Source organism: Canis lupus, chromosome 11 (assembly GCF_048164855.1).
Source record: "Canis lupus baileyi chromosome 11, mCanLup2.hap1, whole genome shotgun sequence".
NCBI lineage: Eukaryota > Metazoa > Chordata > Mammalia > Carnivora > Canidae > Canis > Canis lupus.
This window is the reverse complement of record NC_132848.1, coordinates 23,424,341-23,443,639: the sequence shown is the minus strand read 5'-3', so window position 1 is coordinate 23,443,639 and position 19,299 is coordinate 23,424,341. Positions and strand designations below refer to the sequence as shown.

General features: G+C 56.8%; 1 protein-coding gene and 1 long non-coding RNA gene across 8 annotated transcripts in view; one reads left to right on the top strand and one right to left on the bottom strand.

The window, feature by feature from the left end:
* Positions 1-19,299, bottom strand: part of KIAA0930 (KIAA0930 ortholog) — a 39,885-nt gene that overhangs the window by 8,341 nt on the left and 12,245 nt on the right. For 3 of the 7 annotated variants that reach the window (XM_072843567.1, XM_072843573.1, XM_072843569.1), the window contains 6 exons: positions 7,835-7,986; positions 3,331-3,456; positions 3,147-3,224; positions 2,578-2,679; positions 1,555-1,695; positions 838-1,032 (listed from right to left, as the gene is read on the bottom strand). In XM_072843567.1, coding sequence (XP_072699668.1) covers positions 838-1,032; positions 1,555-1,695; positions 2,578-2,679; positions 3,147-3,224; positions 3,331-3,456; positions 7,835-7,986 — 794 coding nt within the window. Of the gene's footprint in view, positions 1-837; positions 1,033-1,554; positions 1,696-2,577; positions 2,680-3,146; positions 3,225-3,330; positions 3,457-3,679; positions 4,070-7,834; positions 7,987-8,146; positions 8,393-8,488; positions 8,517-19,299 lie in introns of those variants that run through there. The other 4 variants (XM_072843570.1, XM_072843568.1, XM_072843572.1 and 1 more) reach the window with 4 other exon arrangements.
* Positions 3,842-8,094, top strand: LOC140642673 (uncharacterized). Its single transcript, XR_012039084.1, has 3 exons — positions 3,842-4,547; positions 4,750-4,901; positions 6,154-8,094. It is a non-coding gene; the product is annotated as an uncharacterized lncRNA (long non-coding RNA).

The window sequence follows — 19,299 nt, the reverse complement described above, 5'->3', positions numbered from 1 at the left end:
GCAGCACCCAGACTCCCACCCGCACGGCCTCACCCCCAGGCCCTTTCCTGTGGACGGACGGCCTGGCCAAGGCTGCTTCCCTGCCCCCGGCGTCCCCGCTCACCTGTCCCCTCCTGAGACCCCCAGGTCTGAGCAGCCCCTGGGCCGAGCCAAGCAGGGCAAAGCAGCCAGCGGGCTAGACACTTCTTCCCCTGGGAATAAAACTGCCACTGACCTCAGCATCCCACCCCGGGGAAGGATGGTGGCCTAGAAAGAGCAGAGCTCAGAGGCTTGGGGCTGTCACACGACAGCCGTGGGACCTGGGGCAGCGCCACTGAACCCGGGCAGCCTGGGTTTCCAGGTCTGCACACAGGAACGCCCTAGTCTCCCCACGGGGCTGCCGCGGGGACACCTTGTAAACCAGTGGGCCGGGCAGAGGGAAGAGCCAGGAAGGACCTCGTGTCCTCTCGCTGACCTCACAGGGCAGGAGGGGAGGCTAGCTCGTCATCCCCGGGGCACTGCCCAGGGAAGGCCGGTCGTGTGCGCACCGTGCTCGGCCTGCAGGCCCCCCGAGGAAGGTGCCAGGACCAGCGCGGGCTCCCCTTGGGCTCCGTGCAGCTGGGCTCCCCTTGGGCTCCGTGCAGCTGCAGCGGCAGCTCTGGGAGGCAGAAAGAGCCCCGGCCCTCGCAGACCTGCTGTGTGACCTTGGGCAAGTCACTGCCCTCTCTGAACCTTAGCCTCTCCCCAGAGGGTGGGGATGACAACACCTACCTCACGGGGGGGACTGTAAGGATCAGGGAGGCGGTGGGAGGCGGATCCGAGGGACAGAGGCCCCTCCCCGAGCTGCGCAGCCCTTACCCGCTCATGCATGGGTGAGGCCGGGCTGGAATCCTCTTCAGTCCCGCAGGGGGACGTGTCACCAGTAGACACACGGCTGACTGCCATCTCAGCGTGTCCCTTGCCCTGCGGCCCCTTCATGCGCACAAACTCCATGTTGTTGTACTTGTAGAAGCCGAACGACATCTTCTGTGCCATGCGGGCGGCCACACTCACCTGCGGGCAGGTGCCACATGGCCCAGGTCAGCACACGTAGGGATGGCCTCTGCCTGGGTACACGAGTCGCTAGGGCTGCCCACGTCCCTCAGGGGGAGCGGACCTCATTGACCAGGGCAGGGGCACCCCCAGGAGGCAGGGTAGTGCTGGGATGCCTAGGGCTCCGGAGGACCCTCCTCCCACTGCCCCATGATCCCTGCCTCCAGGCCCAGCAGCAGGCTGGGGACAGAGCCTGGCCCCGAGGAGCCCAAGGCCACCCCCACCCGTCCTCTCCTGGGAGGGGCCAGGGTCAGGAGGGTGCTGGGTGCAGGAGAGCGGTTCCTCCCCCTTCCCACCGCCAGGGTCAGTTTCGGGGGTGCTTGCTCGGGCTGGGGCCTCCTGTCCCTCAGGTCAGGTGTGCCCAGATGAGTGAGATCACATGTAGGGCAGGCCCAGGGGCTGCAGGTGATCTGGGGACGGGCGGTTGCAGCACGGAGCTGGGCAAGGACAGAGGGGCCGTGGGGGGCCCAGCTTTGCGCTTACTCGGTTGTCGTACACCTTCTTCAGTGCCTCGTAGCGGATGGAGCCCTGAAAAATGACCCCCTGGAACATGTTGGTTTTGTCACTGGCCACCAGCTCCACACAGACCATCTCTCCTTCCCCCACCGTCATGTCACTGAACACCTGGGAAGGGGAACAAGGGGGACACGGGGAAAGTGTCAGCAGCCCAGCACCCAAATGGCAGCCGGGCTCCCAGGCTCCATGTCCTGCCACCTGCCAGGGTCACCGAGTCACCACTCCAGAGCCTGGCGTTCAGACCCAAACACAAGGTCCCGCAGATTTGGGTTCAAATCTCGGCTCTGCCATGATCGGGCTGTGCCAGCCTGGGGATGGCACTCGGTCCCCTGAGCCTAACGTGCTTCGAGGCACCATCAAATCGAGAGGAGACCCTGAAACACAGGCTCCCTTGTTTGTGAGTCTTCCCTGGGGTCGTGACAGCCTCTAGGTGGGGACAAGCACCACTAGGGGGATCTCAGAGAGCAGCGGGGGCAAGAGCTGGCAGGGGGGTGGGGGGAGGGTGCCCCACGTTGCTGGGGTGAGTCACTTTCTGCCGTGAGTCCCGTTTTCCCAGCCTGAAAACAGAAGCTTGGCCAAGAAACTTCCACAGCCCCACCCCCGACACCCCAGCATCCCACGGCGTGGAGGCACTTGTTTGGAGTTTAATGGCCATACTAATGACTCCTCCTGCCCAGGCAGCACTTTTTATAGGAATTTATGACACACTCTCCTGTTCACGAGCTCATGTGATCTTCGACCCGGATGGGTAAGTAGGACACATGATCATGACGCTCGTTTTACAGATGAGAAAACAGGCTCAGAGCTAGGGAACACCACTGGCCCCAGCCCAGCGCCAGGAAGAGTGGGAGACATGAGAGTAGGAGTTGGGAGCACCCCATTCCCCCCAGCCCTCGCCAGTCTGCAAGGGTGTGAGGCCAGAGGGGGGCCAGGTTCTCGCACCCCCGAGGAAGGGCCTCGGGAACACACAGCTGGGCACGAGCTGCTCACCTCCTCAAAGCTGTCGATCATGAAGAAGATGTTAGGGTAGCTGATCTTGGACTCTTCCCCCTTGCTGTCCATGGGGTGTTTACTGGGGGACGCAAACACTTGCTGAAAGGAAGATAGATTGGAAAGACTGAATGAGGCCCTACCCTGCACCCAGGCCCACAGCGACTCTAGGGACAGGTCACGGTGCTCCCACTGCTCAGAGCCAGGCCAGAGCCTCAGGGAACCGCTCAGCAAGGAGCTGCTTGGGATGACCTGGTTCAGTGCTCCTTGCAGGCGACACAGGACCCCACGAGTAAGATGGGCTTCTGCTCAGACTGGCACCTCAAGGCAGGGAAGTGAGGAGGAGGAGGGTGGGGAGGAGGAGGGGGAAGGAGGAGGAGGAAGAGGCAGGAAGGGGAGGGGGGGAAGAGGCAGGAAGGGATGGGAGGAGGAGGGAGGGAGGAGGAGGAGGAGGAGGGAGTGGAGGAAGCAGGAGGGGAGGGGGCAATTGTCTCCCCCACCAAAACTCTGAGCAGCCACACAGGTGGCATTTCTGGGCTGAGCTAGCGGGAAGGAGGACCCACGCTTACCTGGGATTTCTTCTTATGGATGTGGATGTCCCCGCCATCAGTGCGCGTGCACACGGCACATGTCACCATGTAATCCAGCTGGAAGAGAGCACACAGGAGGGGGAGCATGGAGAGGTCTGCTGTCCCTCGACCCCCCCACAGCCCTCCTCCCGGAGCCCTGCCCCCCACCCCCTCGCCCCTGTACCTTCTGCAGGATGAGATTCAGGCAGACGCTCTCCTCCCAGTCAATGTCAGGGTCACCGAGGCCCGGCAGCTTCTTGGAGTCCCGCCGGTACACCTCCACCTCCACCTCGGGTTCGGCCTCGGCCATCTGGGAGGCCAGCGTGGGCACAGGTGAGTCCCAGCACCCGACCCACCCCACTCCTCCAGGATGAGCAGGCGCTCACAGACATGCCCCAGCCTCACCTCTCCATCCCTGGCTGCGCCCCAAGGTGGTCCCTCGGCTGTAGCAGGCCCTGGGGATCCCGCCTCCGCCCCAGTCCCACCCCCCCACACCCCACACCCCCCACCCCGCTTCCTTTCACCCCGCCTACCCAGAGGCAGAGGCAGGGGGCCCATCCACCTGTGGGGCCCAGCGCAGAAAGCCCCGTGGTTGCTATGGTGACCGGTACCAGCGCTGCAGGCTGGGTAGGGGAAGGCAGGGGAGGGGAGGGCAGGGGAGGGGAGGGCAGGGGAGGGGGCGGAAGCGGCCCTGGCTTGCCGCAGAGAGCCCGCAGTGCGCAGGCGCCACAGCCCCCACCCCCGCACCTGCTCTGGGCACAGAGGCTGCGGAAGGCTGTCCCCTCAGTCCCGACGTGTCCCTGCCTGCGTACCCTGCACCCATCAGGCCTGTGGGCTCTCCCCACATGGCTGCCCGGCCCCCGCCCCCGGACACACAGACCCCCACAGTCCTCCCAGAGGGGCCGCATCACAGGGCGCCCTGCACCGCCCCCAGCGGGGATGTCCTGCCACCCCGGGGCCCTCCCACTGTCCTAGGGTATGAGGCCTGCGTCCCAGCTTCCTCTGTGGGGTCTCCCCCACGACCATCACTGAGCTCCTGTGTGTCACGGGCTATGCTGTCTGTCTGTCCGCACAGACAACAGGCTCCCCAGAACAAGGCAGGCTCCCCGAGGACAGGGCAGGCTCCCCAAGGACAGGGCCTGCCCGAGTCACTCCTGCAGGAGGGGAGTCTGCACAGAGCTCACTGCCGTGTTCAGTGGAACATTCTAGCGTGTGAATAGCTGGGCTGCCACATGCTCCTGTGGACTCAGGCTCTCCTGACTGGCCTCAACACCCTGGAACCTTCCAGAAGTCTGTACACAGTCCCAGGACTCCTGCTCCAAATTGCTCAGTTCTGGATCCAGGGAATCTCTCTTCCCACCTGCTCACCTGGCCTCTCCCTTCTCCTGCCTCCTAGAGAATGTAAGGCTGGGCTGGGCTAAGACCATCCCTAACCGGGGCGGGGGTGGGTCCGGCTCTCCTGGCGCCAAAACTCAAGGTCCAGCTGAGTCTCAGATCCTTATTAGAGCCCCTGGTCTCAGCAGGCTGCCTTTGGGAAAAGATCAAAAATTTGCCCCCCCCACCAAAAAAAAGAACCCAATGTCTGCAATGTCATCTCCAGCAGATGTGGACAGGTCAGCATGGTACAGGCTGCAGGACAGAAGCCACAGCCCTGCACCCCCTCCCCGACTGCCCCTGGGCAGAAGGGCTCCCAGTTCCAGTCTTCTGGCAGCCGAGCTGTAGCAGTAGGAGCCTGTGCCCCGGGGCCGTGCCGAGGTAGGAGAGAGCGCCCACAGTGGGGGTCACTGGCGGTGAGGCCCCCTAGGTGCCCACCACCTTCTGTGGGGAGATGCTTGTGGTCACACCATCCCACACATCTGGTCTCCCGGGTGTGTGCAATGGGAGGACCTCAACCTCACTGAGCACCTGCCCAGCCCCCTCCCAGGACAGGTTGAACCCCAGAGAAGGGCTGATTGGCTGGAGTCACCTGGCAAGTCGAGGGAGAGAAAGTTGGAAAAGCTGGTCTCCCAGCTGCACCCCCAGACAGGGAGGGCACGGTCACTCCCAGCTGCATCCCCAGACAGGGTGGGCACGGTCACTCCCAGCTGCACCCCCAGACAGGGAAGGCACGGTCACTCCCAGCTGCACCCCCAGACAGGGTGGGCACGGTCACTCCCAGCTGCACCCCCAGACAGGGAGGGCACGGTCACTCCCAGCTGCACCCCCAGACAGGGCGGGCACGGTCACTCCCAGCTGCACCCCCAGACAGGGCGGGCACGGTCACTCCCAGCTGCACCCCCAGACAGGGCGGGCACGGTCACTCCCAGCTGCACCCCCAGACAGGGAGGGCACGGTCACTCCCAGCTGCACCCCCAGACAGGGAGGGCACGGTCACTCCCAGCTGCACCCCCAGACAGGGAGGGCACGGTCACTCCCAGCTGCACCCCCAGACAGGGAGGGCACGGTCACTCCCAGCTGCACCCCCAGACAGGGAGGGCACGGTCACTCCCAGCTGCACCCCCAGACAGGGAGGGCACGGTCACTCCCAGCTGCACCCCCAGACAGGGAGGGCACGGTCACTCCCAGCTGCACCCCAGACAGGGCGGGCATGGTGACCAGGGACTGAGGAGCTCCGGGCCGGCCTCCCCAGGTGCTCAGCTCAGGGATCTCTCCACCAATACCTGCCCCTGGCCAATTCCACCAAGTGGGGCCTTGTCTTCATCCCTCCCAGAGGGCACCCCCTGCCTATACTGAGTGCAGCCTGGGTCTCTTCCCACTGCCGAGGCTGCTCCGCCCAAGCCTCCACAGTCTCTAGTCACAGGTCCCATGGCCTGTCCCCGTTCTCATCCTGCCAGACTTGGCTCCTCAGGTCCCACATCGTGGGACCTCCTCCTGGCACCCCCGCCCTGCCCCCTCTTCCTGGCACCCTCAACGGGCCAGCTGCTGTGTCTCCTGCTGGTCCCTCCAGGGTGAGGCTAGCTCAGAGTTCTGTCCTAGACCTCTGTCACACTCTGGTCTCCTTCCTCAGGAGCCCCAGGCACCATCCTGGGTACAAGGGTCCTGAAGCTCTGCCTCTGGCCCTGGCTCATCTGCGGAGTTTCAGACAGCAGCTCCACTGTGGAGGACGTCGCCGTCTGGCCGTCCCACAGGCACCTAGGTCTCAGCCCGCCCAGCACTGAACTCTGTCCCCCTGTGACAGCCCGTCAGAGACCCGGCTGCGAGCTCGGGCCTTCCCTCTGGCCCATACTCAGTCACCCGAGCCTGCTTCCTCGGCCTTGCAAGCCTGCTTCCTCGGCCTTGCGTGCCACGCGCAGACCACTCCCCTACACCCCGCCGCCTCGCTTCTGCTCTAACCCCTCCAGTCCTTCCTCCACCGACCACCCGAGGGCTTGCTAAATGGAACGGTGGCCACCTCCCCTTCCTTCCTCACGTTATCAGAGCTTCAGGGATCAATCCAAACTCCGAGGCCTGACCTTCAGCATCCACGTGATGTGGCCCATGCCTGCCTTGTTTCCGCTCCCCTCTTTTCTACACCCGGGCCACACGGTACCACCACCAGCCACCTGAATGCACAGGGCATGGGGCTTTTACACGGCTTCAGGCCCACAGTCTGGGCCATGGTCCCTTCGGCTAGGAAAGCCCTTTCTTCCTTAAAGACTCACCTCACCCAAGTGGCCTCTGGTGACCACATCTCTCCCTTCCCGTCGCTGGATCTACCCTCCCGTACTGGCTCTGCGATGCACTTTAGGGTCCCAGTGACCACACACAGTCCCCCAGCACCAGCTCAATGCCCAAGGACCCAGGCCAACCCTGGGTCTTCCGTGTGTCCTCCAGGCCAGCCAGGGAGCTCTCTGGCTGCCAGCATGCAAGTCAGCGTGTCTCCTGTGCAGCAGGCACCAGGCCTGTCCATTTGCAGAACACTTAGGCCCTCCGTGTCAAGCTCAGAGAACAGCGATACAGCAGGGCAAGGGCTCCACGCACTTGAGGCACAGGCCACAGCTCACAAGCCGCGACCCAGGGGTCGGAGGGCACTGGACTTGGACCTCAGGTGGCTGCGAGCTCCAGACCTGCCTGCACAGCGTTCCCACTTCTGTGATTAAAGGGAAACAACGCGTTTCCCTGTCTGGCATACAAGTTGCTTGAACATTTTACAAACTAATAGCTTTTCTGAAAAACAGAAGGAAACTCGGGAAGGTTGTTTCATTAACTCCTCCACACACTGAAACGTACTGGTCAAAACAGCTCAGGTGAGTCACTTCCTCCCCGAGGGCCTGGCCTCCCCACCTGCCCCGTGGAGCTGCAGCACTGCGTCTGCTGCACGGTTAAGGGCTCGGAACTGCCGGGCTCCTCCTCATCTCTGACCCCGAGCGTCCTGCCCGTGGCCCGGAGGACCCTGCACTCTGGGCTCCGTCAATATACTATTAGGAGGGGGCTGGCCAACGCACCTCCCTCTGGCCCTGTCTCCTCAAGGAGACAACAGTGATGTCGTCGCAGCCTCTCAAGGTCCTGGGGAGGATCAAGAGGAACGTACATGCCCCACCCCCGGCTGGCATGTGCCACCGTCTCCACACGGCTCCTGGTGCCCAGTAGGTGCGCAGTGAACATCATTCTCCCCTTGGGACGTGCACGAGGACTGCGGGGTGGCCACCTGGCCGGCTAGGGGCAGACCCTGCACGGCCGCCTGGCTGGGGCCGGAGGGGGCTGCTCACCTTCCTCCCGTCCACGCTGCCCTCGCCGCCCGGGTAGGCCAGCTTCCGGCGCACGTAGAAGAGCATGTCATCCTGCCGCGGCGCCCATTTCTCCATGAAGTAGGTAGAGAACATCCAAGTCCAGAAGACGATGCGGTCATCCTTAAAGCACCCTGCCGAGGGAGGCCAGAGAGAAGTGAGAGAGGAGGACGGGTCACCTGCTCCCCGCCCCCCCCTGTGACCTTGGCCACGCTCGGCCCTCCCCTCCCCCACCCCCCACCCGCAGGTCTGGTTAGAGGTCTGCTGGGGCTCTGGCATGTTCAGAGCCCCCACCCCATCCTCCCCCCGCCCCCACGGCCAGCCAGGGGACAGGGCTCAAGGACACAGCCCAGCAGGCCCAACGCCTGCACCAGCAGAGCCGAGAGTCCCGGCGACTCGGGCGTGGATGAATCAGCAGCTTCTGGGGAAGGAGAGCCGGGGCGAGAGGCGGCGTCACCGCTGTCTGGGCTGGGAGCTGGAGGCTGGCACCACCCTCGGCCAGCATCCCCCACCCCCACCCCCACCCCCGGCTGCGGCAGTTCCCACGGAGAACCCCACTTAAAGGAACAGCCGCGCCAGTGCCAAGCAGCCCGGCTGCCACTGCAGGAAGCGGGGAGGGCGCCCCCCCTCCCTCACCCCTGCCTTTCATCAGCCAGATTTGTTCTCCCCAATCTTCGATCTTCGTGGGGCCTCCTTAGTACAAACACTGTCTTCAGGATCAGTAAATCTCTGTCCTAACCTCTCCCCACAGGAGGAAGGAAAGCCCGCAGGCTTGGGTGGCAAAGACCTGGCTTCTGCTCCAGCCCCGCCCCTTGCTGGGTGCCCGCAGGCAAGCAGTGTGGCCTCTCTGGTCCCCAGGCTCCTCACAGCCCCCCAGGGAACTGGCGGGCAGAGCCTGCACCCCGCTCTCCAGGTCAACAAACAAGGGCTTCCTCCCTTTCTGGGCAGAGCCCACGAAATTTCAAGACTGGGGACAGAGCTATGGCTTTATAAACTCAAAATGTTACACTGTTTTGTTTTTGTTTTTGTTTTAAATTAATTAATTTATTTTTTAAGTGTTACACTGTTGCTGATTTCTCCCTCTCTTCTCCGGAAAATACTTGACCACTGTGACCTGGTCCTCCTACTTGGGTGCCAGGGCCTAATCCTCGCACTTAGAGACGGGGAACCTGACAGCCACATGTCACGGGCAGGTCAGTGGCCCAACCAGGACCGTCAGGTCCCCCGACTTGCCTCCTGGGGGCTCAGCCATCAGCTCTGGAAGACTGTCGCTCACAGAGAACCCCAGGCTTTGCTCATCTCAGCCACACCTCCAACAAACTGCCCTGCCCTCAGCCGGGCCTGTGGCCACCACACCCCCTTGCCCTGCTTGGCTCCCAGGGGGAGGAGGACAGAGGGGGGTCTTCTGATCCGGCCCGAGGCTCCCAGGTCCCAGGCAGAACCAAGGCCCCTGCCTGTCATCTCACATCATTGGGTGACAGACGATGCCCACGCTACAGACGGATCCCCCGCAAAGTGAGCAAAGGCGCCCTGTGAGTCCTGAAAAGCTCCCCAGAAGCAACTCTGGCTACGATGAGCAGAGGCCACCCTGCCACCTGCCCCAGGGACACAGAGGTTCGCTATCAGTGTCCGTCCTGGGGGCCAGGCCCTGCCTCCCGCAAGCAATCCCTTTCGTTGTGCTAACAGAAGCAACCCCCTAGTAACCTAGTGCTGGCTGGGCGCCCAGTCAGCGTGGATGAGGATGAGCAGAGCATCGGAGGTGATGCGTTGACATGCCTGCCACCTGTCGGCCCGGGCAAGAGTGCCACGCGGGTTGTTGCCTTCAGCTGTCTCGGAGCCCTGTCACACTGCCTCCTGCACAGAGCACACCGACCCCCAAGAGGTTCAAGGACGCGCTCAAGTTCGCAGTGTTAGAGCCTGCTGAGGCCCTCAGACCCGACAGACCCCGCACTCAGGCTCGGCAACCTGGCGACACGAAGGGGCCAGATGCTCAGCACAAACTGCCTGTGAGCAGCTGCCCTGGCCTGGAGTGCAGTGGACGAGACGGCCTCCCGGCCTGGGAACAAGGGGCCTGGGTTCAGGAGTGAAGTTCTGGACGTGGCACAAGATATGCACCGGACTGCTCTCTATTATCCTTCGCGCCCAGCAGGGGCCACTCGAGGTCCCATTTCCCTGCTTTACGGTGCTAAGAAGGATTTCCCCACAGTTCATCCACCCGGGTCCCTGAGGAAAATGTCCAGGCCCAGGACCCTGACCCAGGCCACCCTCCCAGGGTCCCCCACCCTCTCTGGGTGACACCCACACAAGATCTGAGAGGGGCTGGTGCCAGGCCTGGGCTGGTTCCACAACCGCTCCCCAGCAGATCTCCCAGTAGCCGGGTGGCTGTCAGCAAGTCTGGGGGGGCCACACGCCAAGTCCTCCCCACCCGCACTGCCAGCCCGGGCCCAAGCCAGTGCCCCTTCGTGGGGACACCTGAGCAGCCCTTCCACTCCCACCCCGCAGCCCACCTTCCACACCACAGCCCCGGGATCTTTATTTAAGGACCTTTTCCTGCCCTCCCCCACTCCCTTAGAACCTTTCCATGGAATTCAGAAGAAAACCCAGTTCTCGCAAACGCTCCACCCAGGTCTCGCCAGCCCTGTCCCTGCTCCACCCAGGTCACCGGTCCCCGGCCTGTGCGCTGACCCAAGCACCTGCCGCCCCCTCCCCGGCGCGTTTGTACCTACTGCACTGCAGCCTACACTTCTTGCCCTGGGACCCCTGCCCAAGCAGCTCCGCACAGCTTCCCAGTCACAGCTGAAAAGTCACCTCTTCGAGGAACGTCTCCTGACCCCGTACTGAACGTGGCCCCAGGCGTCTGTCACGGCACCTGGTTTTACTGCTGTCACAACCTTCTCGCCCCTGGTGTTTTCAGGGCTCTCTGCTGCCTGTGCTGCACAGCATGAAAGCGTCCCAGGAGCCAGGACTGCGTCTTGGCCACCGCCAGACCTCAAAGCCCACGAAAGTGCCAGGCACACAGCAGGCACTCCATAAATGCCGGCTAAATGCACATGGCTCATCCCGATGGAACCGGCTCAGGGAGGCAGCTTGCCCAGGTGCCCATAGCAGCGAGGTGGCCCCACCAGGGCCATCCACCTGAAGCCCAGGCCACCTAGCGTCAGCCACAGGCTCTGACTTAAGAAAGATCTCGCCAAGAAGCCCTCCGCATCAGCGCCCCCTCACCGGGCTCTCTGGGGCCCTGACTCCACGGTGGCACTGCAGGGAGCTGCGTGGGGTGGGGGGGCCTACCCATGTGATGGGAGGGAAGAGGAGAGGACGTCCAACCAGGGCCGACCCTCCCCCAGCCTGCACAGCACCTGCTGCCACCAGGCACCTGGTGCATTGAGTTAGGGAGCTCTGAGCAGTAAAAGGGGCTTAGAGACCCACCACCCACTGTGGAATACCACTCTGTCTGGGAAACCCCGCACACATTACTCTAGGACAAGGTGAGGAAGGCCCCATCCCGAGGCAGGAAAGGTGTTCAAGACAAAAGACAACCCCGGGTCAGCCACCAGAAGCAGGAGGCATCACCATGGTGGAACAGGCCGGCACACCACTCCACACCAAGGATCCTCAAAGTCCAAAGCAGGCAGGGAAATCACAAAGGTCAAGAGCTGCCCTCCTGAACATTTAAAAGTGCCCTCATGCCCAAGAGAAGCATAACTGAGATCCAAGGGAGCGTAAAACCAGGAGAGAGAAAGTAACAGGTGTCTGTTAAGTAACAGGTGTCTGTAACGTATCAAGAACTCAGATCACAGCCAGTGACGCAAGGAAATGCCGAAAGACCCTAACAGACAAATGGGTAAAGTACCAAAAAGGAAATGTGACTCGTTTACAAAAATGTGCGAAAACACTCATCTCACTAGTAGTCAAAAATTGGTTTCAAAGAGCAAGCTGTTGTTTTGGAGAGGGCAACTTTGGTATTGGCAAAAATCCTGCTTAGGAAAAATGGGCAGATTCCTATAAATATACATTTGCCAATGATGCAGCCACTCCTAGGTACTTGCCTGGGAGAAACGAAGCATGTGTCTCTGTAAACGGTGGCGCACGGATACTTCTAGAAGCTTTATTCATGATAGCCCCAAACCAGAAACCAGGAGGAGGGAGCCAACGTGCCACAGCCACTCAGTAGACGATTACTAGCAGTAAAACCTAACTACTGAGACAGACGTACTACGGACAGATCTCCAAACCTGCTGAAGCCACAGAAGCCTACGTAGAGGGCTTCTGCCCCCAGTGACGAAAGGCGAACCGGTGGTCACCTGCACCCATCCTGTTTCCTGTGCCGGTGGTCTCAGCCAGCACGAGTCACCCAAGTGTTCGCAAGGACGCACTTTGTCTTACATGAATTATGCTCTAATAACTAACAGTGATAAAAAGCTGTAACAGCCACAGCTGGCTAGGGCACGCCGCACGGCAACTCTCACTTATTGCTGGAGAACAAGAGCCAGCCTATCCTTGGTGAGAAGCCAAAGGACATCCTCCTACTTCTATGAATCTATTTTATGCATGAGAAATAAAAACAAAAGCAAAAACAAAAATAAAAGCCTTGTGCACAAATCTCTTCCCTATGGTTTTATATGAGGGCAAGGATGGGGCACCTGGGTGGCTCAGCAGTCGAGCGTCTGCCTTCGGCTCTGGGCGTGATCCTAGGGTCCTGGGATCGAGTCCCACATCGGGCTCCCCGCAGGTTGTCTGCTTCTCCCTCTGCCTGTGTCTCTGCCTCCCTCTCTGTGTCTCTCATGAATGAATTTAAAAATCTTAAAAAAAAAAAAAATGAGGGCAGGGAACGTTGACATCAACAATAATAAGGAAGGGGTAAAAAGAAAGTAATACTCTGTGCTGACGTTCAATCCAGTAAGTTACGCTGTGTTTGCTAAGCCAAGTCTTCATCCCTCTTCTAGAAAGATGCCTAGGAAGCCCACCAGCGGACCCGCGGGCTGTGTGTAAGCTGATGCTGCGGGGAAGAGAGAGCTTGGGCCAGATGCACACAGACATGGGGACACCCAGCCTGGACCACGTAGGAACACCAGGAACAGACACACCCGGGTGACAGCAGCCGCCAAGCCAGCAAGGGAACAGCTTCCCTCTCTTCTCTCTCTCTTTTTTTTAATTTATTTATTCATGAGAGACACAGAGACACAGAGAGAGAGGCAGAGGTGCAGGCAGAGGGAGAAGCAGGCCCCATGCAGGGAGCCGGACACAGGACCTGATCCCAGATCTCCAGGATCAGGCCCTGGGCTGAAGGCGGCGCTAAACCGCTGAGCCACCCGGGCATCGGTTCTCGTCTCTTTTCTTATTCTCTTCTCTTCTCTTATTCTCTTCTCTTCTTCTCAGTACTGTGAACAGACGATACCTCCCCCTCGTCCCCTGAATGTCCAATCTATGTCGTCAAGCTGATTAAAGAGAGAGTGAGGGGGATCCTGAAGGGACTCCCTGTCCTCAGAAACACCTCCCATTCCAAATCCAAAGCGAGGGTCAAGGGTCGAGACCAGGTGAGGATTCAGGCTCCTGGAAGGACAAAGCAGTGGCCGATCTGCAGTCAGACACACCTGGGTTCAGGTCCCGACTGCTCTGCACCAGCCAGGCAGCCACTGCACGCAACCTTTCTGAATCTCAGTGACTTACCCGTCCGTAAGATGGGTCTAACCTGCCACCCTCTGAATTGATGGTGAGGACTGGGTGAGAGGCCGACAGGAACAGCCTTTGTGGGCAGTAAAGTTCTATCCACGCGTGGGTTCGTGGGGACCCTCTGCACTGCTGCTTTGTGTGTCTCTGTCTGCCATGTGGCCCTTGCCGAGGCCTGCCCAGCAAGAGATGCCGCGGTCACAAGCCCAGGCAGCTGCAGCTCCGGCACAGAGCTCCCTAACCTCTGTCCCTGTCTCCCTGCCATTGGGCTGCCATGGCAACAGGTCTGCAGGACCCGTGAATCCAGGGGATGGACCTTTGGGGCAGAGGCGCCCCCCGACCCATGCTGAGCCGCTCACCTGGGGAACACCACGGACAGCTCTACGCCTTGGGGCCCACCGTCCCCGCCACCGCCCTGGGGTCCTAAGGCAGCAGCAGTACGGTCCCTTCTCATGATACGTGGTGGTTATGTTCTGTAAAGTAGCCACAGACATGGGATCAGCAGTGTGACACCAGTGCTCCTAGGGGAGTACCAGGGTAGGTTCCTGCAAAGCCTCTGGACATAACTTCTCCATCAACCAATCAGCACATAAGCTTGTTTTACGTGTGTTTGTCTCATGACACCTTATCTAATATACAGCTGGTGTGTTAACACAAGGCCAGCACTATAGCTTGTGCCTGAATGAAACTTATTTTATTTATTTTATTTTTTAAGATTTTATTTATTCATTTGACAGAGAGAGAACACAAGCAGGGGGAGCGGTAGGCAGAGGGAGAGGGAGAAGCAGACTCCCCACTGAGCAGGGAGCCCAAACTCAATCCCAGGACCCCAGGATCATGGCCTGAGCCCAAGACAGATGCTTAAGCCCCTGGGCCACCCAGGTGCCCCAACTTGGGGCCATTCTAAACAGCAAAATCACCAACACAAAGCACAAAAATGCAAAATATAGGCGTTAACTAGTCCCCAACAGACACTTGTATACAGTAATGAGCTGAAACAAGGCAGAGCGTCACCTTGTTTGACCTCGGGGGAATGTACACTCACTGAGCCCCTCAAATTTTTCACCACTTGGTGCATGTCTGCAATGAATCATGAAAGCGCCATAATTTGAGGCTACAAATAAATTTTAGCAAGCAGGTGAATTTGCAAACACAGAGTCCATGAATAATGAGGGTGGGCTGTATCAGAAAAACTGGTATTCAGCTCCAAAGGGGCCATGAGGACCAGCCGCCTTCTCTGCCTGGAGCAAATAATTTTCCATTAACCAGACCTTTGAAAAATCATGAATTAGATTTGGGAGGACCACCCCAGTCCTCTTTGAGATGATTAAAGCACACAGTTAAGCAAAGTTACGGTCATACCCTAATTAAAATAGTTTACAGGGGCACGGGGGGGGGGGGGGGGGGGGCAGGGAGGGGGGAGCTTAGTCTGTTAAGCATCTCACTCTTGATCCCAGCTCAGGTTTTGATCTCAGCATCCTTGAGTTCAAGCCCCACGGTGGTCTCCTCTCCACACGGGGAGCCTACTTAAGAACAAACAAACAAACAGTTTATAGCTATTAAAAATTAGGACCATGTATTACAATAGGGAAAACTGCCCAAGACCCATTTCTAAAAATGGTACTTTGGACTAATAGGCCAAGAGATGTTTTTGAGAGGGCAGGTCTATGAGATCCTCAAGAAGCAGCTCCAATGCTACTCACACATTTTTAAAGCCTAAGAGATTTGCGAAATCTTTTTAACAAGGAAGCATAATGTTGATTCCAAAAATAGAGCACTGCATACACACACATAGGAGGAAAGTACAGACTAATCTCACTCACGGGTAGCAACATAAAAATCTTAAATACAATGCTAAAAAGAACCCAGCAATCCACTAAAAGTATATCCCATGTCCAAGCAGGATTTAATTCAGGAATACAAAAATGGTCCAATATTAGGAAATCTATTCATATATTCACTAAATATTTACAGAGCAAAAGAGAAATAGCACACGATCATTTCCATGATGCTGATAAAACATTCAGTAAAATTCAGTACCTCTTCTTGATTTAAAACAAAACAAAATTCTCCATAAAATAAGAATAAAGGGTACTGCCTTAAACAGGATCTACAGCTCATGTAGAAAAAAAAAAGGTTAAATATTATCACAATTCACTACAATTAGCATTGTTCTAAAGGTACTAGACACATTGTACTTAGATAATGAAGATATTAAGAGTAAAAATTGTGAGGATAAGGTAAAAATTAACATATTTACAGATGATATCATACCTGACTTGGAAAATCAAAAAAACTCAAATGAAAACAACAGAAGTCATAAGTACAAAGTCACCAGCACATCCAGAAACCAACAGCTTTGAGATAAGCCAATATTCCAGTTAGAAAGTATAATGGGAAGAAATATTCTGTTCAGAATTTTTAAGAAAGAAAAGGAGAAGACTTGACTGACTAAAGGTTTGCTGAGTCCTTAGCTAGAATATCCAAATCATAGAAGGAGTAGTTCCACTAATTTGATCATTTAACATGAGCCAATACAAAATGCCAAGAATATGTTTCAGAATTAAGGGAGAAGAGCCAGGACAATTCAGAAAGAACGATGTGGGGGCAGGGTTCCTATCAGTATTTTAAAAAACACAACAGAAAGCTAAAACCTCCCGCCACCACCAGCCCAAACCACCTGCCACCCCTTGGTGTGGACCTAAACCCCAGGGCTGTGGGAGACTTCTGGCCTGCCTCGCGCAGAACCGAAGGAGGGAGCACAGACCTGTCACCCAAAGACTCCCAGCAAACACCCAACGCTAAAAAAAACAAACCAAAAAGCACCCCTTGACCCTCATCACCTTCCAGCTACCATCTCGACTGGAAGCTGACTCCAAGAGAAACTCTTGATCATGTTCTTGGACAGATTCGTTTCTGTACACATTTCTTAATTTCTACCACTGCTTTTTCTTCCCCCTGGAGAACTGTGACTTTATCTTTGTATCATTTGATTGACTCTCTCTTCTAACAAACCGACAATCCAACCAGCTCTTAGCAACTGCTCTTCCATCCAGAGCCAAGCCACCATCTCCCGCCTGCCTTCCTGGCCCAGCTTTCTAACCGGTCCTCATGTTCCAATCAGTACCTATCACGTCCCTGCTCAAAATCCTACGTGAAGCTGACTTCCGAGGCTGACTTCCGTACCTCCAGCTCTTTACTGAAGTATCTACCTTCCCTTGGAGGCCTTTCCAAACCACTCTATTTAAAATTGCAAATCCCAGGACGCCTGAGTGGCTGAGTGGTTGAGACCACCTTTCAGCCCAGGGCATGATCCCGTGATCCTGGGATCAAGTTCCGCATCCGCCTCCCTGCAGGGAGCCAGCCTCTCCCACTGCCTATGTCTCTGCCTCTGTGTGTCTCTCATGAATAAATAAAATCATAAAAAAAAAATTGCAAACCCCGCCCCTGCACTCCCTATCCCACTTCCTGCACCTGTCACTACATATCATCTATGTTTTACCTGTTTATTTTGTTTGCTTTCAGCCTTTTCTTAGGACAGGAGCCAACACACTTCTTCCGGTAAAGGTCCAGACAGAAAATATTTTAGGTTCTGCAGACCATATGGTCCTGTCTCAACTACAAAATCACCCAGAGCAATGCGTAAAGAAATGAGCATGGCTAGGTTCCAACCCAAGTTTATTTACAAAAACAGGCAGCCGCCCAGTATTGGCCTGGGGCCATGGTTTGCCAACACCTGGCCTACTAAAGCTGATCGGGCTTAAACAGAGACACCCCATGAGAATGTATGCTCCATGAAGGTATGAATCTTTTCCCACTTTGATCATTTTGTTCACTGCTGTATACTCAGGCCCTACATTAGTGTCTGGCCTAGAGGAAGCAATAAATATTGGCCAACTGAGCAAGTAAGTGACATGAACCCAGTGACTGATGAAGCCACGGCGGTACTGGTGCATAAACACACAGATCAGTGGACGAGCATGGAAAGTACCAAAATAGAAGACACGCTGTAATTTAGCATATAGAAGGGTGGCACTTCAAATCAGCAGGATGAAGACAATTCTCCAGCCACTCGTCTCGGGACAAGTGACTAAGCGATGGGAAAAGACTACGCCTGGGTTCCTGCTCATGCCAACATACATTCCAAAAGATCAAAACGTTTAATGTTAAAATATCATAGAGGGCAAAAAAAAACTGTGAGAGAATTTTTTTTATTCTCTCAAGAGGCGAACACAAAAGCTTTCAAGGAAAAGATGAATCAAAACCACATAAAAACAAAATGTAAAAAAATTCCACATGCATCATAAACAAAGAAAAAAAAAACAAACAGTACGTCAGAAAAACTACTGGGACTCTTAACTGAGGTCTGATTTCCCTAATAAATAACAAGCCTCAAATCAATCAATCAATCAACAAGCCTCATATAATGCATACAAAATAAGATCAAACAGAAAGCAAAGGGAGACACAGCTCTGCAAACATTAAAACAGGCTCAGCTTCACACAGCCGGAGGAATGTTCTATGAAAACCACCAAATTCCACCTTTCACCTGTCAGATGTGCAAAAAAAATCAGAACCCCCGACCACACTCCCAGGCAGAAAAGGATGTGGAGAAACAGGACTTCTCTGGCGGTGGGAAGGGGATCCGGTAAGATCTCCAGGGAGACAGCAGGCAATGAGACCCACACAAGCTCACGCCTGCCACCCAGCAACTCCACCCCCGAGGGTTTTTTTTTTCCCCAAAAAATTCTGTAATCATTACAGCAGTGTTTGCAAAATACTGAGATGGTCCCATTCCCGGGGGAGTAGCCAGAGAAATCAGAAATCCCTGGCAGGATGGGCTACTCTGCGGTTGTCCACCAAGAACTGAAAGGGCCCTACCTGTGCCAGGGAGGAAGGTGGACCAGGGTGCAGAACAGCGCTGGAGGATCTGGGTGCTAAAGGGAGCAGCTGGGCATGAGCGCGCTGGCTGGGGGGAGCAGGCGCTGGGCCCATCCCGGCTCCAGCAGTTCCCACGGGTGCTGGGCAAGCCCCAGGCACCCTGGGACCTGTTTCCCATTTGCAAAAGGGTAGTTAAGAATGAAACCATCTCTCCAGGTCGCTGGGAGTGTTAATGAGCCAATACCTGGGAAGCCTTTTGCACAGTGTGCGCCTTGAGCGGGCACCCAGGTTAGCAAGCCTCATTCACGCCACCAAGGTGTCCCCACAGCCTCCCGACAGAGGCTGCATTGACAGGAGACTTTGTCGCGATGACTCTTCTCACAACCTTTGTTTTTTTTAAAAGATTTTATTTATTCATTCATGAGAGACAGAGAGAGAGGGAGAGAGAGAGAGAGAGAGAGAGAGAGGCAGAGACACAGGCAGAGGGAGAAGCAGGCTCCATGCAGGGAGCCCGATGTAGGACTCGATCCCAGGTCTCCAGGATCATGACCTGGGCTGAAGGCTGGCGCTCAACTGCTGAGCCACCCGGGCGTCCCTTCTCACAACCTGTGGATTCGATGCCCTTGAGCACATTGCCGTATTCAAAAAGGAACCCAAATATGTATTTTTCCCCACAAAAATATTTCTAAGATTTTAAAAAATTTATTTATTCATGAGACAGAGAGAGAAAGGCAGAGGCACAGGCAGAGGGAGAAGCAGGCTCCATGCAGGGAGCCCGACGCGGGACTCGATCCCTGGTCTCCAGGATCACACCTGGGGCTGAAGGTGGCGCTAAACCGCTGAGCCACCCGGACTGCCCACGAAAATATTTCTAGTAACAGTGCAGTTACTTGGACAAA